The following is a 27,152-nucleotide window of genomic DNA, read 5'->3' as shown; positions in this document are numbered from 1 at the left end:
ATCTAGTGGCCTGTTACAAACTAGTCAGAGGGGACCAGGAGGCACTGGGGGAGTCCCTGTTTCCCCGAGCAGTACCAGGAATGACTAGAAATAACGGTCACAAGCTGGCAGAGGGTAGATTCAGACTAGACATCAGGAGGCACTACTTCACTATCAGGGTGGCTAGGATCTGTAACCAACTTCCAAGCGCAGTGGTTCTGGCTCCTATCCTGGGGGTCTTTAAGAGGAGGCTAGACGAACACCTTGCTGGGGTCGTTTGAGCCCAGTACTTTTTCCTGCCATGGCAGGGGGTCAGACTTGATGATCTGCTCTGGTCCCTCCCGACCCTACCAGCTATGAAACTATGAAACTATAACTGATTCATAATATGTTCGCATCTATTCCATGCTCAGGTTTCAAAAGTTCTATGACCAAGGATTGGCTGTGGAATTGAAAGCTTGACAGATTTCCAACTGCCTTTTAGATATTTGACCTTTATAACTTGATTTTTCAGAGGAGCTGAGTGAGTGCAGCTCCTACTGACTTCAGCAGGATTTGTGAGGGCTTAGCAGTTCTGAAAAAGATCAGAGTTTTAAAATGGAAAACGTAGAAGTCCCTACTGTATGGTGTGGAAACAAAGTGTTATTTTTAGTTCTTAATAACTTGTGTCCCCAAAATAACTACAGTGGAGCACAACAATACCACCCCAGTCCCCGCCTGCTCTCTGAGTGCCACCTGACTTCTATTTCTGACTTCCTTTAACTTGGGTGACCAGGGATTGTGCCATCTCCCATTACCAGTAAAACTACTACCTTCAAAATTTACCCAGGAAAAATCATTATTGAACTCTGTTCTGGACTGGGCATGATATTGATATTTGCAGAAATAAAAATCTTCATTCAGAAACCCAGTCATGTGAATTTTGAAAGAATCACTATACTTCACAATTATATCGGTGTAGTGGTTACATAGAATTAGGACTAGGATCTATATGATTAAATAGATGTCCCTGCACAGAAACGTTTACTTTAAAATGCAATCAAATCTCCCCCTTTATTTCCTTGTTACACAGTGGAACTCACAGCTATTTGAGACTTCAATGATTTTTAGAAATGCAGAGTAATTTTTCATATCACTGTCATGGTACAATATTGCACTGAACAGCCACATATTGACATATAAAACTGGGAGCAATGATAATGCATCTTGATGAAATACTTTGAGAGAGAGTATTCTCTTTGACTGCCTAATTAAGGTCAAACTGCAAGAAAGTTATTTAAAAAAAACACAGACATTCATAGCGATACTCTATATAATCTTCCCAAAATATACATCAGTTAAAATAGTTCCAGTCAACTCTTCTACAAAATAATTATTTTCTTGATGCATGACAATGAGCTAGGCTGAGACTAAGATAACATAGCATGCTCCACTGACATCTTTTCCAGACTTGAAGAAATGCACTTTATCTCCAAAATCTTGTCTCAGCTCCTGTTTCGTACAATGAAAGATATTGCCAAAAAAACCTTTCTTCTCACATATTTCCTGAACCATCACAGCTACAACGCTACAACTCTATGACTAAATACCACATGATAGCTGGAACAGGTAAAGCCACAATACCATCCCTCCCCCACACAAGATTTACCTGGATTTTGAATCTGGGCACAAGGAAGCAGGAGTAGGTTGGAGAGGAGTATGTATTAGCTGATTATTTAGAGACAATAAGGAGAACTAAAAATATGCCAACCCTCCTTGCCTCAGACAGCCAAGTATGGTGTGGTAATCAGCTGAAACAGCAAAGTACCCTACTGCCCCAACACTGTCCACATAAAATAGGAAGTCCTATTTCAGCAGCATGCCCTTTCTTGGGGCACCTCCTGGGTAGTTACAGCTGCAGGTTACCCTTGGCTTAGGGCTGAATCTAAATGGCTCATTCTAGCTCTCAGAGAATGTTTTAGGCTCTGGGGATTTTCTGCTTTAACTTAATAAAAGGTATAAATTGCCTTATAAAAGGTATAAATTGCCTTTTTTTCTATATAAAACCAACAGAAGTATGCAGACATATAAGATCTAGTCCTAAATACTTACCTTGGAATAAGTAGTCCAACTACTGATTCATGACTATGCGATCTTGCACACCACATATCTAAACCCCAATCAGTATAGCCTAAGTCACCTATAATTTGGTTGATCTAATACATGGCATTGCAAAAATATTTGTTAAAATGGAAGATTTTTGACAGCATTCTGTCTTTTGTTTCTTTCTAGGAATCATTGGTGCAGCAGCCCTGGATTTTTTCAACACTGAAATTTCAATGGAAATAGTCAATCAAACAGAAGAGGAAGAAAGGACTGGGAAAAAAGAACACACTGTTTTCCTTGTCACTCAAAAACCTGTATTTTCATATAACAAGAGAGATAAATTTTCTTCCTTACCACAATATCATGCCGATTCTGGAAGGCAAAGTGAAAAACTACTGAATAAGGTATTTTTATATTTCTATTCCTGCAAATAGTAATTACTTATGAATACAATTGCTGAGACTTTTTACCCAATTATGGATGATTGTTATATGCTTCTTTAAGTCCCCAACATCTCAAATGTTGCCTCTAAGTTTGCATGACTTCATGGATACAACCCCATTTTTGGATGAGTACTTTTGGCTGCCTAAGCTGAATTGCCCAAAGGGAATTTGCATGCAGATACCAGTTAGATGCCCAAATAGCTAACTTGCACATTTATGTTCTTCTCCAGGTGTGTAAAAACCTGTACACCAAAAACAACTGAATGTAAAGACTCATGACATTCAATGGTGGCAATTGAATTTCAAAAGTTGGGTCCGGGAACTTTGAAAATATACCATTGATATTTCTTTCTTTTTCATGCAAGGTTTATTTCTTTGGGTCAGATCTTTAGCTACTGTAAAATGATATATCTTCTTTTGAAGTAAATGGGTTTGTGCTGATTTTACATATGATAAAGACCTGATCCATTTTGCTTTACTTGCTAGAAAGATGTAAAAAAAGAGAGAAGGGAAAGCAAAGCTGAATGTTTCAGTTGGACTTATTTTGCAGGACCTTGAAAAAGCTGTGAATAAGATTAGAGATAGAACAAGTCTTGTTCCCGTTCGTCCTGTCAAGAAAAGTCACTGGGAGACAATAAGAGGAATCGTTACATTAGGAAAAGGTAAGAGGGAGATCATTCACAAGGAACTGGACATAAATTATTAATAACTTAAATATGATGTTCAATGAATCACCCACATCTCACCTCCTTTACCTAATGCCCATTCATCTTTTCCAAATGTCCTTGTTCCAAGTTCCTTCACTGGGATAACTGTTTTCCAATAGTCATAAATAAATTACATGCTTACCAGTTGGATGTATCATATCTCTCCCATCTTTAAAGTAGGCTTCCACTCTCAAAAGTGCTCCAACAAAGATGGCATCACAAAGGGTTTTTTTACTTAATGTTTCTCACTTATTTCCAGATCAAATGGCCTCAGATTAAAAATAAAAAACATACTGTTCAATATGGCACCTGATATTCAAGCTGGTATCTTTCTTTTCAACTTTAATAGGTTCTGAAGACCAAACCATAGCTTTCAGCAGATCTGTGCTAACCAGTGACTTCTAATTGTGCTCTTGGGGATACCTGTGTACCCATTGCTATTACAGGTTTATAGGAAGGTAGCAGCTGAGAGGCTTCTGTGAGGATTCCACAAGAAGAATTGGAATCCAGCTCTGTCTCTAACAGGTGTCTTAGATCCAGAAATAAGTTTTCATTCCTCTACACCCTTTCAGAACTAAGATCAAGAAATCTGACTCAGAACACACAAAACCATGAATATGGAAAGCAGATAAAGAACAGGTTTCATTAGCATTAGAGCAGAACTGTACTTCAAAATCAACAAAATTGCCTAATTTCCTTATGTAATGGATCAAAAGCTAAAAGTTTCCATGGGCCTGACTTACAAAAATTATGGGTTCTGATTTACTTCAACCTGAGTTCAGTTCTTTCTAAGAGCGCCTTCATTCTATGGACCAAATATCTGCACATATGAGATTTTGGCTCAGATCCTTCAAAAGGACTAATGGGATCTATGGCACCCAGATGTCACTGAGAAAATGGGCCGGTGGTCCTAAATCTTTTTTCTGTAAAAGTTCTATAGCAACTGGCAAACTATTTTAAATGGCAGTGCTAGATACATTTCAATGTAAGTACAACAGTGGCAATCACTAAAGTATTTATAAATTCAAAGAGCATCAAGTCTTACAGTTACCCATCTATTTTCATTGTTTTGACATCGTTTCACACATCTAAAGGTTCATATTTTTCTGTGTTTAGGTTTTTAAACTTTTTCAACCAAATCAATTTGAGATGGGTAAGCAGCTTTATATTTCTCTATAGAGCATTTACTGCACATAAATATCTGCATGCATATATTTGCACCCATATATTTTTTTATTTTGTTTTACTTTATTCTGTCATGCAGTCCTGTAAGATTAGGTACTGCAGAGAAATACTGATTAGACTTATGAGTTGCAACATGTTTGAAAGTTGCAGATTTATCTTACTGCAGGTAAACTACTGAGAGGATTTGATCCTGTTTATCCTAAGACCCTCTGGATAGACACCAAAACATTTTGCAATGGACTGCCTTTCCATATTGTTTTTGACAAAGAGGTAAGGCAAGCATGTGGGAAGTCAGTTTTACACACACAAGACACATTGCTATGCTATTTGTTCTATTTTCAATGTGCATATAGGACCATCTTGCACTGTTGCACTCCATACATAGTGCATACCCATGGTTAACATCAGTGGAAGTTCTTCATGTAGATTGCTGGGAAGACATCACACATACTAGCAACCAGATACGGTAATTCCACTGAAATTTCTGCATGCAAAGTGGCAGTATAAGGGCTAAAAACCATGTAATAGTCTACTAATTATCAAACATGTTTATGACCTGGATTCTCTAAGCAATAATGGCTCTTTCTGTGTCACCTGGGTTGCCCAGAAATATGACCCATACTTCCCTACAGCTATATTCTTGCACCCATTCAGCTTGCAATCCCCCATCTGCACAAGGACTTCTGTGAAGCCTTTCTGATAACTGGGACTCTGCATCCAGCAAAATGCACACTAAGGCAGATGATCCAAGCAGCCCAGCCCACAGCAGGGGAAATCCAGCATCTCTTCACACCTATTGAAAGGAATCTGAGCCATTTTCCTACCACCTACATGCTTCTGCCACAAGAAGGCTGATATGAAAAGCATTGTTTCCCTAAGCGGTTATGAGTGGCTCTTCCAGATTTACTAATTTCTCTTAACTCATTTTTTTTTTAACCAAGAAAATATTAGTAGGGGCAGGGAAGCAAAGATAAAAGAAGCATTTATGAAAAATGATTCTTCATTGTGATGCTTGAGTAGTGAGGAGGAAGTTTTGTAATACTGATATGCAATTCACTTCAGTGTCATGAGTCTTTCTAGGCATCTGATCATCAACACCTCAACCAAATTCTTAGTGCAGAATACAGGCCTGGTTTTACACCTATCAATGGAAGCTGACACAGGTTCTTATTGGTTATGCAGCTACCATTGTCTTGGAAAGTAAGGAGAAGAAAATAGGGAATTATTATATTATGAGTTTTCAAGAGAACCTGTCCCCTTAAAAATTGATGGGAAGGTGAAGCCTGAAAAAGGGAAACAGTGGTCATTGTTTTCCATTTCATAGTTAATATGTGCCAGCACATTTAGTACCACAGCTATTTCCTATTCTGAATACAGGGAATGATCTTTCTCAGATAGCAGTTACTACAAATTTATGGCTCTGGTCTGTTATATTTTTATATTTCTAAATATTTTTATATTTCTAATAAATATCCAGTTTTATTTTTTTTTAAATAAATGCTGCAAACATCCATCCCAAGCTCTGTTTCCTACAAAACCGAACATTCCTACCAATCACATTATACAAGTTAAACTGACCGGCATTGTATTTACAATCCTTTTTAATAACCACTTTTTAATGACAGCATGGCCAAATGAAAGAGAGGAAAGAGATCACAACACACCTGAAAAAAAGTTGAAAGAAAGGATACAATCCTTTTTAATTTTAGAATGATTTTTTTCCTCAGTCACCATAATATTGCTATATACCAGGGGACACAGAATTACTGAGGAAGTGTGAAAGATCTTCATGAGTCTTAAAACAATATTATTTACATACTATTTGCAACTGAATTGAAAATGACTCGGTGCTTTGTCATTACTAATCATTAATATTCTACAGCAGATCACTGTTAAAATGTGATTTTCTTTTCTCTCTGGCATTGTTTTGAACAGTGAAATCAGAGGAATTACATTGCACGTATAGAGAAGTAAGCTAGAAGAAGATGAGAGCCATTATTTATATAAAATTGAGAATTCAGTGAATATTAGGGCTGAGCGAAGGTTCGGTCCCTGATTCGATCTGAAGGAGATTCAGCCCAATTCAGTAGCCAAATCTCCAAATCCTAATCAAATTAGAGGATCCTTTAATCTCTCTGAATCAAATCGGAACCCTCCGAATTGACTCAGAGATTCGGACATAGACACAGCTTTAAAGGTTTTTTCTACATATCTCTAGGTAGCAGGCAGCTCGTGAATGCTGCAATGTTGGAGTGCATGGAGTGTTTCACAGAAGTGCGGGGGGGTCCCCAGCGCGCTTGGCAGTAGACCCAGAAGTGGACCAGAGGCACTTCCTGTCTACTTCCAGGTCTGCCAGAAAACACACTGGGGGCCCCATTGTACCTCCCAGCTCAGTGACTGGTGCCTCCTAGGTCTGGGGAGGCACCTAGGGTCCCCCCTGCGACCAATCGCTGAGACGGAAGGGGGCCCTGCATGCTCCCTGGTGAACCCAGAAGTGGACCAGAAGTACTTCCAGGTTTGCTGCCGAGCACTTGGGGGCCCCCTAATGCACCTGTGGGATGCTTCATCAACCCATCCATCCACAAGCCATGCCTGGTACCTTGAGGTATGTAGAAAAAACATTTAAACCTGTGTCTATGTCTGAATTGGTGATTCTTCTGTAGCAGGATTACCTTTCAGAGCTTGGGTTGAGTCCCAGGCTTGAGCTTCTTCTGTTTTGATTGGTGGAGCCCATCCACCAATCAGGACGTAGCAGGAGAAATAAAGTTATGCCCCTTTCCTGAGGGGAGGGGGAGAAGAGCTCCCCTGGACCTGATTGAAGACTGTAAACTGTCAGGTCTAGAAGACTTCAGGGGCGGAGCCCCGGAGCATAGAAAAGGAGCTGCCTTCCCAGCACAAGGGCAGATGCAGTCAGGGACTCAAGAAGAGCAGAGCCAAGAAAACCTGGGGAGCTCTCCCCCAGTGGGCAGTAGGTCCAGGGCTCCTGAAGCTGCCACTGGAGAAGCAGCCTTTGGAGTGGTGCGAGACTGCTCGGGCTGTTGACGGCGCACAGGGGTCAGTGCATGGAGACCCGGCCCTGGGAGCGGTGTGAGACTGCTTGGGCCCATCACAGTGCATGGCTTGGTACATGGAGTCCAGGTTTTGGGAGCTGGAAGCAATGACTCGAACCTGCAACCCTGGCAGGGCCAGTGGGCCACACGGTGTGTGGGGCAGCACATGGGGCAAAGTCCTTGGGGCTGCAGTGAGGTGGCTCAGGCCCCATCTCCTGGCAAGCAGCCAGGTCCCATGGTGCGCAGGGTGGTGCACGGGCCCGAGCCTTGGGAGCCAGGGAGCAGCAGAGGCTGCTTGGGTTAGCCACTTGGTTTGAGGATGGCTGGCCAGAGCCTGAAGGGCCTGGACTGTACTAAGACAGCATTCAGTGCCAAGCCAGGGCACGGGGAAATGGTAGTGCTGCAGTGTGAGGCCTAGCACCCAGGAGCCAGCAGCAGTGGTGCAGCAGCTGAGAGGAGCTGAGCCCTTGGTGCCCAGAGTACGGCACAGAGTGGAGAGGAGCCCAGTGGTGCAGGAGAGGCCTGTAGAGGCACTCCAGCAGAGGAGACCCCATCCAGCTGCGCCTTAACCAATGCCACCTGAGGGAGCGTGAGTCATTGAGCCCTTGGGTCTCACAGGGGAAAGACGTTTGGGGCAGGCAAACCCAGAGAAGGGGGTAGGTGAGCATCCCCCTGGCTAGTCAAGGGTCTAAGGGGAGGGGCCCCGGTGTTTCTTGGACACCCCACAAGGGACCCCACTGGGAGGAGGACTATCTCTCGCCATGGGTCAGGGACTATATTAAGGAATAGATATTATTAAGATTGTTCATGTTTGTGCCTTATATTTTGTAATTGAGATGTTGTATTATGATGTTGTAAATAGTGTTATTTAGAGTTTGACCTTGGTTATTGGTTAGTGTTTTCTGTGTAAATATATGTATATGATATTTAGTCTTATGTTTATGTATAGCTAAAAACTTTGGGCTTGGGCTAACTCTACAGAGGAAAGAGGGATCTGCTTGAAATTCTGGCATCCCTCTAACAGCACTCCCTCCTGCCTACCTATCCCATTCAATTGAGAATAGGGCACACTCTTGGGTATACCCAGGTTACACTCCAAATCAGCATCAAATTTTCAGATTCAGCTGAATTTACTCGGGGACAGTAATCCAAATCAATAAATCGAATCAGTGTCCCCAATTTGGGCTGAATCCACACCCAAATTGAATAGGGCCTATTTCACACACCCCTAGTGAATATTAACACTGACCGTCTCAACAAGATTCTGTTCTTTGGGTAATATCCTGCCATCAGGGACAGGGACACCTTGTATTTCAATACCAGTTCTTAAGTCCCAGTCAACATTTTTTATGCTAATAAGAAAGAACTAATGCAAAAAACCCATATATTTGCAGTAAGAAGTTGGTTGAGTGTGTCTGTCTCTAAGTGCATTTGTAAACAGCATTTGACTGTAGCTCATTGCAAGTGTTGGTTCAGATCACTGGTTGCTGGAGCCAAACAGAATACAAATCGTAAAATGGTATCTGTTGTTTTCAAGCTCAGGGTGAAACAAGCTGGGGTGAGCATCCAGAAGATTGTTCCTGGCCTTCAGACTATGGGGATCCACCTGGATCACTACTTCAGTATTGTGCACCCAGAAGTGACATTCACCATCTCTAGTGTTCAGAAATTTATCAATAGTCAGTTTGTTTTCCGGACGAGGCGGGAGATGATGCCAGAGTCCTGGAAACGACGCCCAATGCTAGAGCTCAGAGGTACAGAAGGCTCTTATTAAACAAAACTAATTATAGGGTTACAAGTGTTGATTTTAATGTCCCCATATCTCTGCAGGGTGGTTCTAATACCACTTCTAGCTATGGGAGGGATTCCTTATCCTAAGAGGTCACTCCAATACCCAGCTTCTGGGGTATTCAAATAACATAAGATCTAGGACAGTCCTGGATTTCAGAGGCTTGTAAGTAAGTAACATTGTCCTTGCTGATAATATCCCAGATTTCCCAGATGGTGTCCCAGATTTCCTGGATTTCCATATGGTCAGCCTAATGAGGTCAAGCCTACAAAGTCAGACTCTGCTTTCAGTACCACGAGAGCAACAACTAAGTTATACAAGTGCTATGGAGAATAGCAGTTGACTCAGCCTATGAAATAACCTGATTTTTCTTTTTTGAAAAAGTAGAAAAAAATGACTCCTATATTTTACCTCCTCTTATCTCTGCCCCTGCAAGTACAGCAGAAAAAAATCCCCTCACACTGGTAAGAATTTTCTTTAATAAAGCAATTAACTATCTTTATATGGGATTATGCTTTTTGTTCTGCAGAGGAACCCAGCTAGCACAGGGAGCACAGATTCCCAGAGCTCTGATAGCATCATTAGGTTATCAGTGACCTTGGTACTAAGGGAAGTAAGCAAAACCTTAGACAAGCATTTCACTGTCATATAATAAAATATAACTGCTGCCAATAAGCATTTCCATTTCTACCTGTAGCAATTAAAAGAAAGCTCAGTGTAAAAATTCTTCATTTGAAAGAAAACCAATGCCCTCAACTGTGCTATCACACCTTGAGTTGAGGAAATGATTAAAACCTGAGCTAGATTTGAAAGAAAACCAATGCCCTCAACTGTGCTATTACACTTTGAGTTGAGGAAATGATTAAAACCTGAGCTAGTTTATACCATTTATATGGTGGGAAGTTTCTTGACTATTTGCATTCCTTTCAAATTCAAACAAGGAAAATAGACTAGTCATACTTTTGCTTGTGTTTGTAATCATTCAAAGTTCAGATTCTCATTCCTGCATCTTTCCCTTCCGTAAAAATATGGAACAGTTTGCATGTTAAGATGATTATGACAAAAATACATTTAATTTACTTTATTTTCCTTCAGAGGAAGTGGTATTGAATGGTGCTCCAATTGGTCTACCTATTGGCAACAAATTGCGGTTTAAAAATGAAAAGGAAAAGAAGTGGCCTAATTACTTTTCTTAAGTTTTACTTTAGGCATATCATTATTGTCAACTCTGATATTGCCTATGTTTGCTGGAGATCATGTCAAAGGATTCTCAAATGTTTTGGGGAGTCTGAGAAGCCAACATCTCAAAAGCAATTAGAGGCAGGGAGGAAATAGACTCTGGCAGACTTTGCATGTGAGAGCAAACAATTGAAGGGTGACATAATCTAAGCAATGGTTTTAGGAGAATGATCTTTGCTGCAGAACTGTGGATGGATTTGATCTGGACAAGATCGTATGTGCTATTTTTGCCATTGGTTCCTGTATCTCACCACCTTGCTGCTGACTGTTTCAAAACTCGAAACATTTCAAAACTTTCAAAACAGTTTGACTAGCCTCGTTTTGTTTCAAGGCTGTTTTGAAGCCCTTCATTTCAATTCAATTTCACTGTTTCAAGCTTGAAATAAGTCTAGACAGTGTCGAATTGAAACATCTGGTGAAATTTTGCACAGCCCTAGTGACTGCTTCTCATGCCCTGAACCTTCCTTCTTGCCCAATATAGTCCAAATGGAATTCTGGGAAAGTGACAACTTTCTTTGGTGGCATATACCTAAGGACCAGCAATTGTCCTAAGTCCTAAGACTCTTGCAGTAGTGAAGAGTAGATATGCTTTCTTTCCATCTCTATCACTTTCTTTCTTGTTTTTTAAAATTAGGACAAATGATCTGGATGGAGTCCCTGCAGTGCATGTTATATCTCTGTTCACCTTTACTACGCACTTTGCATGAGCTAGAAGAGAGGCAGATGCATATTGCAGACATAGCACCCCATGACGTCACCAGGGATTTGATTCTTCTTAACCAGCAAAGACTGGCAGAGATGGAGCTCTCCAACCAACTGGAGAGGAAGAAAGAGGAACTGCGGATACTATCAAAGCACCTAGAAGAAGAAAAGAAAAAGACAGAAGCTCTGCTGTATGCTATGCTTCCTAAGCATGTGGCCAATCAGCTAAAAGAAGGGAAACGGGTTGAGGCAGGTGAATATGATACAGTTATAGCAAAATGCAAGTCTATTATTTATGCTAGATTTGGGGGCTGTGTGCCATGCTCTTGTCCAGGGCGTGGAAAAGACTTGGTCAGAGGCAGTACAGACTATATGGCCCCAGGGCTATCTGCATGCTATCTTTGTCTACACAGTCACAGTAAACAAAGCACCGGTGACCTTACAACCTAGGTAGGTGATGGAAGGAGGGGCAGGAGTGAAACAGGGAAGAGGGAGTAAAAAACCAAGAGGAGGAGATTGAGGAAACTGATCTTCTCCAGGAGAACTTCCTCAGTGCTTCTAAAATACAGATTAGCTCAGCATCACTCTTCAGTCAGGAAAATATTTTTTGTTCAGGACATCACCCAAGGAAATGGGCCTTGTGCTTATTCTTGCACATACTGAAGTACCTTGAGGAATCAGGTATTCCTTTGTTTTTGCTTGCCTCCTTTTTGTTGTAGAGCAGTGTGTATATTGTCCAAAATGGGTTGAAGTTCCTATATTTGATACAATATTATATCAGATCCTTCCTTATGCATGTGAATCAAAAGAACCCTACAAATGGTGTTATTTTCTAAAAGTGTAGCAAAAAAGACAAACTGAGCAAAAATGCCTTTTGTTTGCATAGCAGAAACAATTACAGAATGCTATCGTCTATTAGAATGATTCAACACTGGCTTTTCTGCCCACAGGAGAGTTTAAAGAATGCACCATATTGTTCAGTGATGTTGTGACCTTTACCAACATTTGTGCCCAGTGTGAACCTATCCAGATAGTCCTCATGTTAAATTCAATGTACCTGCGATTTGACAGGCTAACGACAGTGCATGATGTCTACAAGGTATTTATTTATTGATACAGGCTCCAGAAATTTCTATGAAACTGATTTTATTTAATTGCCTTTGTTTTCCCTTCCAAAGGTTTTTTTTTTAAGCAAAACATTAAAGATTGGATTGTTATGGTGGCCACGAAGAGAAACTAAAGCTATTTGTTTCATACCTTTAGCTTTAATATGTTTCCTTATATTTAATTCACTCCATTATGTATGTTATCTTCAGTATTTTGTAATGAAAATTAACCAACATGCTCAGTTATAGTTAATGCATTCAAATGATACAAACGTGAGTGTAACTATGCTTATCTAGTGCTTTTAAGTTTTCCTTATAGTAATGTGAAGAGGAAGATTTTAATCTTCTTTTCCATTTATCTTGTAATAAAGTAGTTACTTGCTCCTCATTTTCCTATCACTGATGTCAGGAGAGGTGTCAGTACAAAAAACACCTCTTTTTGTACTGCCAGTGGCCCAACCACAGTGGTAAGACATACATGTGAAACTCAACCAAATTATTACAGTTTGAAAAGCTTTTATATTTTCCCTTAAAATGCATACATCTTACATCATTATATCTCTAATTATTAGGTTCTGTTGTCAGCAGCACTTTCAACAATGCCCAGTTAATTGTGGTGGGAGATGAACTTTCATTAAAATGCACTAGAGAGCTTTTTCTCTAGTATACTGTGGTGGCCATATCCTTACTGGCTGAAATCATAGCATCATCTTGACTTCTGTGGAGCTACATGGATTAGATCATGTAAAGATCTAGCCCTAGTTTTTTCTCTCTCATACAACCATAAATCTTTGTGTAGATAGAAATAGCAAAGGGTCAATTGCTGAACCTCACGCATGACAAAATGCATGGTTAAAAACATTAGAATTTCCAGTCTGAAATAAAAAAAAATCCTGCCTTAGTCAGGGCCTAGTACTATAAGTAATTGGAGACTTCAGTATTTGCCACATAGATTTTAAATGAGCCTAACACTATAAATCATACACCTAGCTAAGCTTATCTATCACCATGATATTCTTCCCTCAACGCCAGCAGGCAAGTTTTAGTAAATGGTGGGTATTAGAGTGCTTGAAGTCTAAATGACAGCTTCAAGGAAATGAAACATTAATATTGATCCAAGAAACCTAAGCAAAGCTAATAAATGGTTGAAGCTACAAATAAATCCTATTAAATAAAATATCTTGTCACAGTATGAAAATAATTAAAAGATCTATTTGCATTAGTGACTTGTATATATTTTTTTCTATAGAAAATTACCAGCTTTAACTTTATGTAGGTCACCTTAATGGGAGATGTGCATAGAAACAGTTGTCCTACCTAATATATTGTATTATTTTAAGTTATTGCAGGGATTGTGAACCAGGGGTATGCGTATGCCCGGAGGTACATATGAAGGCCCTGGGGGGGTATGCATGGGACAGCAGGGACAGACTGCCACCATGCACCATCCCACGCTGCCATGCAGCATCCTGGACGTGGGGGGCTGAGAGAAGCTTTCACACAGTGGCCGCTGCCACTCTCCCTCCCCACCCCCACCACTGCTGCTCCGTGCCTGGCTGCCGGCGTACACTGGTCCAAAAAGGTTGCAAACCCCTGAGTTATTACATTAAAGGGATGCCCAAGGTACTTGGTTTCCTACTGGTGTTTAGGCAAAATATCCTAATAAATCTAATTTAAACTAATCACTTATATAATGATGATGAATTTAACAATGAAACCTAAGGGTTTGGAGAATTTTCTCACACATGAATGGTTTTGAACTATGAATTAATACACCTGAGATTTCTACTGTTTAAATAAGCAGTCTCTCTTCCTGGAACGCTCTCTGTAGAACCTGTTTATAGGGCCAAAACCCATTTTACTTTCTCAGGAACAACTACTGCTCACTTCAGTAGAATTTGTGCTGGAGAAAGGATTAAGCATTTAGGACCTGGCCCATATTAAAGACTGCCAAACTACCCCATATCTACAGCGGGTCGCAGTAGTACAATTTGCTGTATGAAGGGATTTTATGTACTAGAATACCCACCTTCGCTCACACTCTAATGTGTGTAATTCATGACAACTAAATTGGTAGGGTTTTTTCCACTTTGTCTTAAAACTGTCACTTTGAATAAAAGTCCTCAATGTACAGTATTGTTTCCCTTTAAAAAAAGATACCTTTAAAGCCTAATTTGTGAATCAGACAGCCAAGCCATCTCTTATTGGTTTTCAGTAAAACAGGGTGGGGCCTCAATATATTAGACCAGGGGTTGGCAGTGTTTCCTGGGCTGGAGTGGGGAGAGAAGGCAGTGGGGAAGGGCTGGGATGGCCTTGTTTGGATCTGAGGTGAGTGGGTATGGTGCAGGCACAGTTTCTTGGCCCTGCAGGCTGGATCTAAACCATAGGTGCCAACTAGGGCTGTGAAATTTCTCCAGCCATTTCATTTTGATACTGTTTCAACCAATTTCAAGGTCAAAACAGAAAAATCAGAATGAAAAAAAGGCCATTGAAATAGCCTTGAAACAAAATGAGGCTAGTCGAAACATTTTGAAAGTTGAAACGTTTCGACCATAGGCTGGGGATGGGAAGTCAGTCCAGCTAGATCCCCATCCCCAGCACTAGATTGTGGGGGGGGGCATGAAGCAGCCCAGCTGGGCTGCTTCCCCATCCCCTGTGCTAGAAACTAGAAACTATGAAACTATTTAGCACTATTTAACTAACAGCCTTTCTGTTTCAACAGAACAAAATGGAACAGATGTTTCAACTCAAAATGAAATTCAAAATGGAATGCTGTTCCACTGAACTGTGGAAACTGAAGGCAAAATGGAATGGTGCCATTTTGCACAGCCCTAGTGCTAACCCCTATATTAGACTAACTACTGCCCTAGTAATCCAGGCATGGGATAGACCTCTGTGCAAGTATTTTCCATGCTGTGTGGATCAGGAAAGAGACTGGGGTACTTTTACAGCAGGGCTACCCATTTCCTTGGATCTTACAGAGTCAGCACCAAGGTGGGTGGAGGTGGCAGAGATCAGAACAAGCAGGAATTTTCTAGGTGCAGAGTCAGATGACATACCAAAAAACAGCCTCCTAGAAATCTGAGAAAGCAATGGCTGGGATCCTTGCACTACAGTTGTAAGCATTTGTACAGAAGTGCTTGGTGCACATTTTATGGCACTGTAATTTAGAGCGCTTTTTATAGCACTGTAAAGTTACAGTACGCTTAAACATGACAGAAGTGCAGTGTTTGGTGGGGGAAGCCTCTGAGCCTCCCTGCACTTTTCAGGTTAGAAAGCAGGGGGTGCTCAGCTGCCTCCTGGGGCTTCTCCACTCGTCAGATATTTGACCATCATACAGAAGTTTTTTAAATCACTGTAGGTTGCTAAAGTCCCATAAAATACTGTGCTTCAAATTAAATTAACCCTTGTTAAATGACGTATTTAAAGTACTGTATCCATTTTATAGTGCTGTAAAGCTGTGCACGTCTGTTAAGTCATGGCAATAAAGTACTTTAAATAGCAAAAAAACAATTTATGTACTAAGTGACTGACAGCACCTTTTGAAAGGGAAAATGGGATGGCTGCAGGCAAGGTGATCCCTGAAATTGAAAGAAATTTCATCAGAAGTGAATACATTTGGAACAGTCACATGTCTTTCTCTAAAGGTGGAGACTATAGGAGATGCCTACATGGTGGTAGGAGGTGTCCCTGTGCCTGTATCTACTCATGCAGAACGAGTTGCCAACTTTTCCCTGGGAATGATAATAGCAGCCAAAGAAGTTAAGAATCCAGTTTCTGGCAACCCTATCCAAGTAAGTCATTGCCATACATTTTTATCTTTTCTTCTTCAGAGGAAAGGGCCTTTGGGAATAATGTCCTGAGCTGGGCCTCAAGAGACCTAGGTTTAATTCTTTTGTGAACTTGGGCAAATCCCATGTAGTCATGTGTTTAGAAAATATTTTGTTTGGCTCTTTCAAACTTTGGATGTCTGGTGTTACAGAAGTGCTCTGTACTATATACTAAGATTAATAGATAGATGGAAACATTGTATTTTAAAAATGCCTTAAATAATGGAGGGACTCCTCTGTCTTTGTAAAGATTAGAGTTGGGATCCACACAGGCCCTGTGTTGGCTGGAGTAGTTGGAGAAAAGATGCCTCGTTATTGTTTGTTTGGAGACACAGTGAACATAGCTTCCCGGATGGAGAGTCACGGGGTTCCAAGTAAAATTCACCTTAGCACCAGTGCTTATCGGTGAGTACCTAGTCAGACCCTTTTTTATTTAAAGCTTTGTTGGAAAATGTTGCCTCAGAGGCTTGTCCCTTTCAAAGGAAGATGTCACTGTCTTATATAACTTGCTTACTTAAATTTAATGCAGTAATAGGTGTTTGTAAAGAGTTTTGTCTAAATTATGATGCAATTAGGATGGGATAAAATATAAGATCCTGCATGTAGAAAAATTATTCAGATTTTAAAGTTTACAATTTTTAAAAAATGGTTTACTCTTTTTCCTTAACATATGTGACTACATTGATGCCAAGATGCTAAGGTGAGAAAGGATATTTAGATCATCAAGTCTGAAATTTTACATAACACAGAACAGAGGTCAGCAACCTACAGCCCACTGGCTGAAGACATTCCATCGAGCCTGCCAAGCCAGAATGGTGATGACAATTGGCAGTGGAAAGATCAGTGGCCACTAGTGGGAGAAGTGGCAGCAGCTGTGTTGCAAGTGGCGGCTAGCTGTCAGATTAAGCTTTGTTAATTCACGCCCCTTTGCTAAAAGGTTGCTGATTCCTGACATAGAACATAACATTTCACCCACTTATTCCTGTTATTGAGCTCAATAGATTGTAGCATAAAAGGTCTGTCTGGCACTCACTGACTGAGTTACATTATTCAATGTTATTTTCACTGATCATAGAAGGCATGCATAGTTTACAGCTTTTGTTTAAAGAATCACTTCAATGACGATTTTACCCTGATTTTGCTCTTTTTCTTTTTTCAAATAAAAGACTCAACATTATTCAATCAAACCTGCATGGTTATTTTTGGCGGGTAACAGATGAAGTTGCCATTGGAAATATTCAAACTCGATCAACACAGAATAATTTAGTCCAAATCATGTTTGGCATTGGCAGTTTTCAAACCGGCTCATGTCCATTCTTTTGCCTCATTTAATATTGGGTAGCTGGAGAAGCCAACTCAGTCACTAATGTATATTTTACTTAGGCTTCAGAGACAGAGCAAAAACTACCCTTATCTTCTCAGCAGAATCAAATTTTCCTTGACTTTGTAGGGTTCTGACTGTTAAAAGGGCTTAAGAGTCCCTAGAAATGCTCCATTTTAACATACTTCTTGCATTGTTTCAGATGCTTAAAGGACAAGAATTTTGAAATAATGGAAAGAGGAGAAATAGAAGTGAAGGGCAAGGGCAAAATGCATACGTACTACTTGATTAAAAACAGGACAGCAACCGAGAATGAAATCTTGGGAAGGCCAATAAGAGATTCAGATTCTGGCCCTGAATCTATCCCATCCTTTCAGGAATCCAGGACTGAAGTGATAGAAAATGCATGTCAGCAAGGTAGAGTCAACACACAAAGGATGTTTTTTCTTGCTTTTTATAAAATCCAATTTACTTAAATATACCATTCCACTCTTTCCTAAGCTATGCAGCCAAATTCAGGTGAGGATCAGCCTCTAGCCATTGCAATGAAGTACGTTGATGGTCCTACTGATGTACAAGGTGCTTGCAAAGGAAGAAACCAAGCTAGAATTATGGATGTAACAGGTAATTTGTGAGTTACAATCTATTAAAGGATAATGAAGACAGTAAGCATCTATGATGATCCTGAAAAGAGATCATATTACTCCTAGCAGTAATCATTGCTTAAGTATAGATGTGTGATATCACAAAGAGTACTCACATCATGACTGGTTAGGCTGCTCATCCTGCTTGAGGCTGAACACATTCATTTTCTTTGTAATACTGCAGGTGTGGCCTAAGGCTAAAAAAACCTAAAATTAATTATCCAACCAAGATCCTCCTGGTAAATGTTGCCAGTACTGTTACACTGCTACCAAACCTTTAGGTAGACAGCAGTAATATGACCCTGCTTCATAGCAGCATTTTCTATTATTTGTTGTGATGGGATGAAGCCTTTATAGAACCAGGACTGAGGGAAAAAGATCTTATTGGCTATATAAATTGCCACTCAGGATCAGGAAGGATTTTCCTTCCCATCCCATCTCATCCAGTCCCATTTTTTAAGGATTATCCTTTTACCTATAGCTTCCTCCTACATAATCAGTAAACTAACACTTACTACTAACAGTCTGATACATCTATTGCCATTAACAAAGAGAAAGTAATTTCCTTGCAGGCAAAATATATGGTTCCAAAAGCTATAGAAATCTCCATGGTGAACAGCAGTCAAGTGATCATCCTTCTCTTCTTAACCAAGAAAGATTCAAACCAGCAATTGAAGAACCAGAGATCAGAAATGTTCGATCCAATTTTTGCAATGTACTTTAAGATCCTGACTTTAGAAGTTAAATGGGGAAAGGATGTTTTGCTCTACTATATTTTGCTATCACAAGTACTGATTTCATACATTAGTACAGAGTTTCTAGGGAAAAAAAAATTCTTAGAGCTTGCAACAAAAACAATGGCATTGCACACAACTTTTTGGTTATTTATGTAAAATAAAATTTGCATTTGAACATGAGATGCTATAGCTATAGGCTGCTGTTCTGAAACTCCTATTACAACTTTTGCACCTGCATTCATGCTGTACTTAGAAGCCCTTATCAGGGAAACATTCATGCACACGCACATGCATGCATGCATGCTCACATGCTCTCAGTATTAACTCATTTAAGGTCCTATTCACCCTGTTCAGCATGTCAATATATTCACCACTCACACCTTGAAAATGGATTTTAACTAGGTTTTTACCTTCCTGCCTCAACTGGAAAAAATAAAGAGCTGGAACCTAAAGAAGGGTCATGCCATTGTTCCAGGGAATTGGCTCTTCCTTTTAATTTATCTGGTGCTGATATTCAGGCTCTGTAGATTACTTACCCCAACTCTAACATATCTTTAATCCCTAGCTGACTGAAAGCAATAGATGGAAATAGATATTCAGCTGCCAAAAAGGATTTGTAGTGCAGGAATAAAGAAACTGAGCACATATATTGTAAATAAGATGGTCCATGGTTGAACTGTCTTTTCATTCCACTGTAGCCATCGTAGACTGTACAACACCCAGAGGAAGTTTGACGTACAATTAACCAAATCTGCTACAGGTTCAACGTGGGTTAGGGTTTTGCCTCTGTGAAATTGGGCATCAAGGTTTTAATGTTTGGTGGCATGCTACGATATGTATTCTCCAAACTAAATCTCACTATTAGCTCCCCATTTTGCTGCAGATACACCTAAACTGTACACACTGACCATGGGCAAAGGGCGATCATAGTTTTACAAAAACAAAACATTACCTCAAAGAGCATAGGGCTTGGTTCTTGTCTCATGAACGCTGGTGTAAATCCAAAGGAACATGAGTAAGAGCATGGTGTTCCACTGATGTAAGAGGAGGATCAGCCTTGAAAACACTTATCAACCATATGAGACAACAGATTAAATTTGTTCCTCTTGAATGGTCACATCTGGTAGAACAGTATACTTGCCATTTATCCCAATTTGGACAGGATTTAATTTTTCCCTTTCTTCTGGGTACTGGGTAGCTAGCACCGATACTATTTTTGCATGCAGTTGTCTGCTGCAGCCATGAGGAATAAGTTTCTCTTCAGGCATCTATACAGATACCAAAACAGGGGAGCAAGAGATCCCATAGGAATCCCTTTGGTAAGAAGTGGAGAGAGAAGCAGGCACTTAGAGGGAGGAACAGAACACTGAGCTGGCAGGAGAGAAGGAAAGGGAACTCACAACTGCTGTCAGAGAGCAAGCAAGCAAGTGGAAATGGGAAGACTTCACAAGGCACGAATAGAAAAGAGATGCCTGAGAAAGATGGTACAGTCTGAAACAACAGCAGTTAATAAAACACAGCAGGACAAGGTTTCTCTCACCGTGGCTGGTGTCCACCAATGAGACACTCTAGGAAGCTGTCAGTCACCTGTAGGACAAGTTGTTGCTCGTCACAATGCTCAAGAATAAGATTAATCTTCAGGAGCAAATGGAATAGGGAGGTTGTGGGTCCTGATCTGAAAAAGAATTAATGCTCAAGCAATTGAGGATTACCAGGTGTTTTTTCTGAGTGAAGCCGTTCCAATCTGAAAAAGGCTTTCTATACCGGTAGTCAGAGAGGCAAGCATTCTACAACCTAGGTCATTTTCAACTGAGACCGTAAAATAGTTAACATCTAGGCTATATTTCAATGCTAGTAATAAGTACGACAATTATGAGAACTTTTCCACAATTTATTCCATTAAGACATATTTCATGCTATATTTTTAAAGTACATGGTGAATTCCTTCATTTTGTATGTGTACACAAACATTCTTATTTCATCTCTCCTCTAGGTATCTGTACAGCTGTTATGGTTTCTAAATACATATTATGGCTGCGTATCTTCATTATGGCTATGTATCCTCATGTGTTCCTAATGCTACAAGTGTGACCAAATACAGCAACCAAATACTTTAGTTTTTACTTTTTCATTCATAACATTTTCAGTGTATGTAAGGCATAGTTTTTCATAAGCACTTACATTTTTCACAAGCACAAATTACTACTGGAAGTCAGTGTAGACTTGGGCTCCTAAACTGGCTAAATATTTTGCACAATTCCATCGTGACATGAACTAAACACATTCTCTGACTAAAAATGGAGCAAAAATTTTCTTCACTTAAAGGACTTTGGTGCACATGAAAATTTTACCCATACTTAATACATATAATTTTAGTTACAGCTGAGAATAACACAGTGACGCAAATACTTCATGAACACTGGTATATTTAGCCAGATTGGTCAATGACTCCTAAAATGCACAGCATTAGCAGCGAGGTTGTATAACTATTACGTCCTCCATGAGACTATAAAGGTAGTTTTTTTTCCTTGAACAAAGTAAGTGTTTTAAATTTTCATTTTGGAAAACAGTGATAAAAACATTTTTTGAAAGAGCATGTTTAGGTCAATGTAAACTGATAAAATGGAATGTCTTTTCAGTAATGTCTTGAAATATTCAGATAAGTAGGTTGTTTAAGTGAAGTCACTGAGAATAAATTGTCTGTAAATCTGTGTAAACATTTAGTGTTCATGCTTACGGTTTAGGACAGTGGTTCTCAACGTTTTTTAGGATCAAGGACCCCTCGATAGATTAACAGGACTTGTTGGAAAATGCCATTCCTTAAACTTTGACTTGTTTGTGTACAGAAAAATAATGGAATAATTCTCCTGTTGCAAAGGACTCAGAATTCCCACAACAGGTCAGACTATTTTGACACAATGTATGCCTATTTGAAATCTCTGGATTTATCTTGTGAATTGTGTTGTTTGCACACATAACCATGTTAATATTGCACAGCACTTCTAGAAGGATCTCATGACATCCTGGTTGAGACTCACTGGTTGAGAATATACATACTTCTGAACAGGGCATGGAGAAACAGGAATCTATGCCTAATATTTGCAGTCTATAAATAGATAGCTAAATTAAACCATAATGTTGGTGACAATGTCTATTGCTTCAAATCTAGGTGAATAGTTCACAATTAATAATTTACTCCAGGACTTTTTCTCCCCTTTTCCTTTTTCATTAGCTGTCCTCAGTTCTCTTCCCTCCTCTTCCCCTTACTTCTTTTGCATTTGAAATTACTTGAAACACTTCAGTAAATAATTCTTGAATTAGACCATGTTCACATGCTATTAATTGCAAGGCTCTGACATTCGAAATTCCAGCTATTTTGTCTGGCCACATAGTTTGTCTTTAATCTCCAGCTAGATGTCTATAACTTAGAAGCAAGCTTTTGGTCATGTTTTCCTATTAAAAAACTGTCTTGGTGTCTATTCTCTTGGTAGAGAGTTAAAAAATTACAGTATTGGTGAACATTTCTGCCAGTATACTTATTCATTAGAATATTCATAGAAAGTGAACACTTAATAGAAATTGATAGTTGTGCTGAGTTTGTATAAAATTTCAAACTAATATGTAGAATTTTTTTCCTATATTAGCTCAGCTGTATTTTTGTTACATGGTTTTGTAGTATTGTGGATGAAAACAAAGTCTGAGGCAGGCTCTTTTAACAGTTTCAGTTTTATGATTTGCAACAAATACTTTTGCGGCAACAGGAACAATAAACAACAACAGACTGCAATGTGTGGTTTCACCTTTTGTGCCAGGACCATAGCAAGAAACAGCTTTATCGAATGCAATTTAAAATGATCCTTGTGGTAAGGGATCCTTGAGGTCGATCTTCCAAAATGTTGCCTGTGGAGGTATATTTGTTCCTATAAGGTTTCAGCTGGGTGTATAGGCTTCTGACAGGTTTTGTCATGGCTTCCATTTCCTTGCTAAACAACAGGGCAATGACCTGAAACACAGTCCCAGTGATTCTCTGAAGGCACCCTGCCAAAGCGCTTTGCAGAAATGGAACCTGACACACGGCTATCATTTAAAGCTAGTTTATCTCAAGAATCAATGGGCCTTTAAAAATTCACTAGCTCAGATATCCTTTTCAATAATGGTGCTTAACTGTTTTGTGCTCTGATTTTGTGGGCGTTTGAGAGAACCTTGATTTTCGGCATAAGATGACGTGTCCACTGGTAACAGGAAACTAACGGCCTTTACTTTACCCCTAGAGAAAAATGAGAAAGGATGATGAGTTGCTCTGCATGTACAGAATTTGCACAGAACAGTGATGAAAGGGTAAATTCTCAATGGCAGCCTATCTCTTATGTGCACATGGTGCCCAAATGCTTGCTTGGCAGTTGTGTGCTTCACAGGCCTGCCTGTTCTCATAGGGCTCTGCCACTTGCATGCAGAAGTGTCCAGCTCTTGAAAGTATGCAAACAATTATTTGAAATACAGATGCAGATGAGTGCCCTGGGGGGATGTGTATCCCACCTCTTCAGCAATCCTGAAACAACAACTGAGAAACAAGCCTTGCTCCTGCTCTTCATGCGCTGCACATTAGAAAAGATGTTGGATGCAGGAGACCAATGAGTGCTTGAAAATGCAGATCTTACACAGTTCTCTCTGCACCTCTTGAATTCCAGCTCAGACTTCATTATAAGTAAAATTCAGCCCTGTGCAAGGGTGTAGCATCTGGCCTGTGAAACATGTCAGTCCTACCTGAACCTGAGATAAGACTTAAGCAGTGAAGGCCTTGAATGGAAGCTGAGCATTACCCTTACTGGCTTAAACTGAACTGTAAGTGCAGCAAATGGTCCTTATGTTGACTCTCCACACTGGAATTAATTGTATGGACAAAACTCCTTAATCATACAACCTGTATTGCATTGTGAACACAATCAGTTTGGGGTGTAGCAAAAACATGGTCTGCTTGGATGCTAGCCTGCTCATCCAACCTCTGTGTTAAGTTTTCTTGTATCTTGTACACAAATGTAATGACATGTAGCTGTTATATTAAGAAAGATGTGAAGAATAAGACTTCCCACTTAGGCACGGTGCCAGGTAGCTGCATGACCTAAATGTTGTTTTGAGGATTGTTTGCGTCACAAAGCACAGTCTCCACCCAGCCCATCCTTTAGCATAGTGCAGCCTGCTTCTCCTAGTACTCTGCCCTGGCACATTTAGGGCCAATATGCATTGCTGGGGACATGAATAGTGCTTTGAGATCTCTGAAGAAAAATACTCTATAAAAACAAAATATTAATTTTAATTACTACATTAAAGGACTGGAACACCATGTAAAACCAAATTAAGGTAGGATAACACCCCTAAGTAACTTATATACTAATGAGAAAATGATCTAATATTTTATCTGTGGCCATACTTTCAGAACCAGGTACAAGAAACTCCTAGTAAGCAAGGAATGGAATCCTGCAATTTTGTTACATCTCACCGCTGTAAACCTCATACATAAGAAGCTTATGGAACTCACTGTCGCAAGATACCTACCAAACTAGGAGATCATTAGAATTCCTGGAAGTGTTAGACATTTACTGTACAATGGGAAGATCTATGATTACAATCAGATTTGATCCATAGCTTTTATAAAAGAAAGGAACATAAAACTGCATGCTTGCAGACACAGGACAATCAATATCTAACTGGGCTTAGGGAAAATCCTTTTTCTATAATGGTTTCTTGCACCTACTCAGATACAGCCAACACATGCCACTGGTCAGATCTGAAATCTGTATTGGATCGACCTTAATTCTGTGCTTGCAAGGCAGTTACCAAAGCAGTAAAAAAAAAATCAATATTTTGCCTAATAATTACTTCATACTACTCATGTATGGCTCCCAAAGCCTTTGTAAAAAAATTATATTTATGTCTCACTTTTTCATTTCCACCAAGTGTTCCCCTTTTTTCTGCATTGTGAGAAAGAATAAATACCTTCTCCAAACTTTTCAATATGAACTTTGATCCTTTAGCCCAGTCCTGCTGTACAAATGGCAGTCTGTGAGCTATATGCAGCCCACAAGAGGTTAAGTTGTGACTTCCAGACTACTGCTTAGCTGCAACTCTCTGGGCTCCCTCTCCCCTCTACGGCTTCTTTGTTCTATCTGTTCCAGAGGTGGCGTGCCAGAAGGTACACCACAGTTTGGGTGCTAAGGGTGGGATTGGGGCATGTGATGTAGTATTGGGACACCTGTGCAGGCACACGATGCAGCAGTGGGGGAAGCATCTGTCCAGTGTCATTGCAGTGGTGAGGCAGGGCCTCCACACGGGTGTGTATTGTAGTAAGGTAGGGTGCAGGTGTGCAGTGCAACAGAGGGCGGGGGTCCATGTGGCGTATGGCCTGGAGGCCTGTGACCTCCACTGGTGGGGCCTCCTGATATCATGGCCTATAGGCCCTGGCCACTTTGACAACCGTGCCGTAGCAATTTATATGCATCTTCTCCAAGTAAGCAGAGAAACTATACAGTTGGTTCAATAAAAGACATCACTCACAAGAACCCTTAATGAAAGCACTTGAGCAGTTTAGGAATCTAAAAGCATGTCCCCATCACCACTAGTTGTACCCAGCAGCTGTGACGCATGTCTCACCATGCCTTAAGAATGGCCCTGACTCTGCACTCAGATCTGCTTTTAAACTCTCTTTTAGTGGGGTACATGCAAGGTATGCTACTGCCTGATTTACAAGCTCTGGCACAGATAGAGAGCAAGCACGGAAACAGGATGTTCTTTACAGAGACATTTCTGCTTAGAGAAATTATGGAATCTCCATCCCTGGAAGTTTTGAAGAGCAGGCAGGACAGACATTTGGGATGGCCTTAAGCAGGGGGCTAAGCTAGATAACCTTGTGAGGTTCCTTCCAGCCCTGTTTTCCTATGATCTTACAGCAGAGTGTTCTGGCAGTACAAGCAAGTCCTAAGTTTCTTGGAGATTCAGTCTGAATTGGGTTGAAATCAACATGAATTGGATGCCAAGTTGCTTTTGAAATCCCACTTAGCATCACCAGACCTTAAAAAAATCTCCAAAGTCTATTTTTTTTTTTAATGGGACTTAGGAACTTTTGAAACACTTACAAACTCTTCTCTGTCCAAGCTTGTTTTTGCCTCAAATCATTTTTGTTACCCCCTATAGTAGCTGAGTACACTGTAAATGAAAGTATTCCAGTATTATTTGCTATCAGCCTTTATGCATTTAACTGCTTTTGTTGTTCAACTACTTTTGTTGTATTTAATTGCCATGTTTGGAATAGATGTTTGTAATGAGGTGATCACTGTTACATCCTGGATTTGTTTGTGAACAGCTATAGTTAATTTAGACCCCAGCAACATGAACGAGTAGTCCAGAATATTGTAGCTTCAATAAGAACAGTACCAGGCTATCTTAGCCTTAAGAGATTTCCCCCACCCCACCAGATTTTATATATATTTGACAATCCAAAGAAATGTCCATATTTATTGCAAGCAGAAGCCTACATTTCTATGAAATCTATACTTTAAAGGTAAACATGGCCTACCTGCACTTATAAACATGCTCTTGAAATGATCTCTTTTTGTTAGAATTATTGCTAGAGAAGCAGTCGGCTGGGATTTTTTCAACCCCTTTTTCTTCTCTGCGGGTTAGCTGCATTACTGTGGGCCATGCTGGCTGTTTGACAGTTCCCTGCACGTCCAGGATTCCATTAGCTGGCTGGCATTTGTCAGCTTTGTCATGTTTGTTGCCAGAAGAAGCATGCACAGATGAAGAAATGGAATAACGCCGAACAGTCATAACGTTGCCTGTGCAGCAGATACAAAATCAGAGTTAAAATCACATTAAGCACACTTATCCGCTTCAGAGACTTTCAGAATACACATGTACAGAGAGAGAAGGAAGAAAAAGGAAGTGATTATACCCTGCATAATAAAAAAATACATATGGGGTGAAGATTTTCATGGGGACACATGATAATGAGGTATATATGGCCAATGGGAGGGAGGTGCCATTTGTCCTTTTGAAATATCTTCCTCTTTATTTGAGGTGTTAAGACTATGGCCAGTGCAAACTGACTGAATCTTATTCACACAGGGCCAGATGTGAAAGCCTTACATATACTGCTGAGCAACTGCAAAAGTACTCAGCCCTTCTGGGAACACTCATGTGCATGTCTGGTCACCAGGGGAAATAAAGCATTCATGCTCTGGCTCACATACAGGTACAAGCCTCAAGTCCCTACTGGCGGCCAGCCTCTGAAAGGATACAAATCAAAGACTACACAAGTAATCACGAATATAATGCAACT

At 40.1% G+C, this 27,152-nt stretch overlaps 1 protein-coding gene and 1 long non-coding RNA gene across 2 annotated transcripts in view; one reads left to right on the top strand and one right to left on the bottom strand.

The window, feature by feature from the left end:
* LOC109308628 (guanylate cyclase soluble subunit beta-2-like) overlaps positions 1-21,732 on the top strand; it is a 26,662-nt gene extending 4,930 nt beyond the window's left edge. Inside the window, exons 6-16 of the mRNA XM_019533058.1 lie at positions 2,251-2,468; positions 3,058-3,169; positions 4,566-4,669; positions 8,987-9,203; positions 11,112-11,432; positions 12,130-12,278; positions 15,933-16,079; positions 16,366-16,520; positions 17,639-17,853; positions 17,938-18,060; positions 18,653-21,732. Of these exons, the coding sequence (XP_019388603.1) occupies positions 2,251-2,468; positions 3,058-3,169; positions 4,566-4,669; positions 8,987-9,203; positions 11,112-11,432; positions 12,130-12,278; positions 15,933-16,079; positions 16,366-16,520; positions 17,639-17,853; positions 17,938-18,060; positions 18,653-18,804 (1,913 nt within the window). The 3' untranslated portion in view covers positions 18,805-21,732. The remainder of the gene's footprint in view (positions 1-2,250; positions 2,469-3,057; positions 3,170-4,565; positions 4,670-8,986; positions 9,204-11,111; positions 11,433-12,129; positions 12,279-15,932; positions 16,080-16,365; positions 16,521-17,638; positions 17,854-17,937; positions 18,061-18,652) is intronic.
* LOC109308629 lies at positions 9,619-10,362 on the bottom strand. The gene is made up of 2 exons (XR_002100659.1): positions 10,108-10,362; positions 9,619-10,033 (listed from the first exon to the last, which is right to left on the bottom strand). It is a non-coding gene; the product is annotated as an uncharacterized LOC109308629 (long non-coding RNA).
* Positions 21,733-27,152: the final 5,420 nt, after the last annotated feature.

Source organism: Crocodylus porosus, unplaced genomic scaffold (genome assembly GCF_001723895.1).
Source record: "Crocodylus porosus isolate Cpor-Errol unplaced genomic scaffold, CroPor_comp1, whole genome shotgun sequence".
In the NCBI taxonomy this organism is placed as follows: Eukaryota; Metazoa; Chordata; order Crocodylia; family Crocodylidae; genus Crocodylus; species Crocodylus porosus.
Note: the sequence above shows the minus strand (reverse complement) of the source record. Positions and strands in the feature narration are given on the sequence as shown.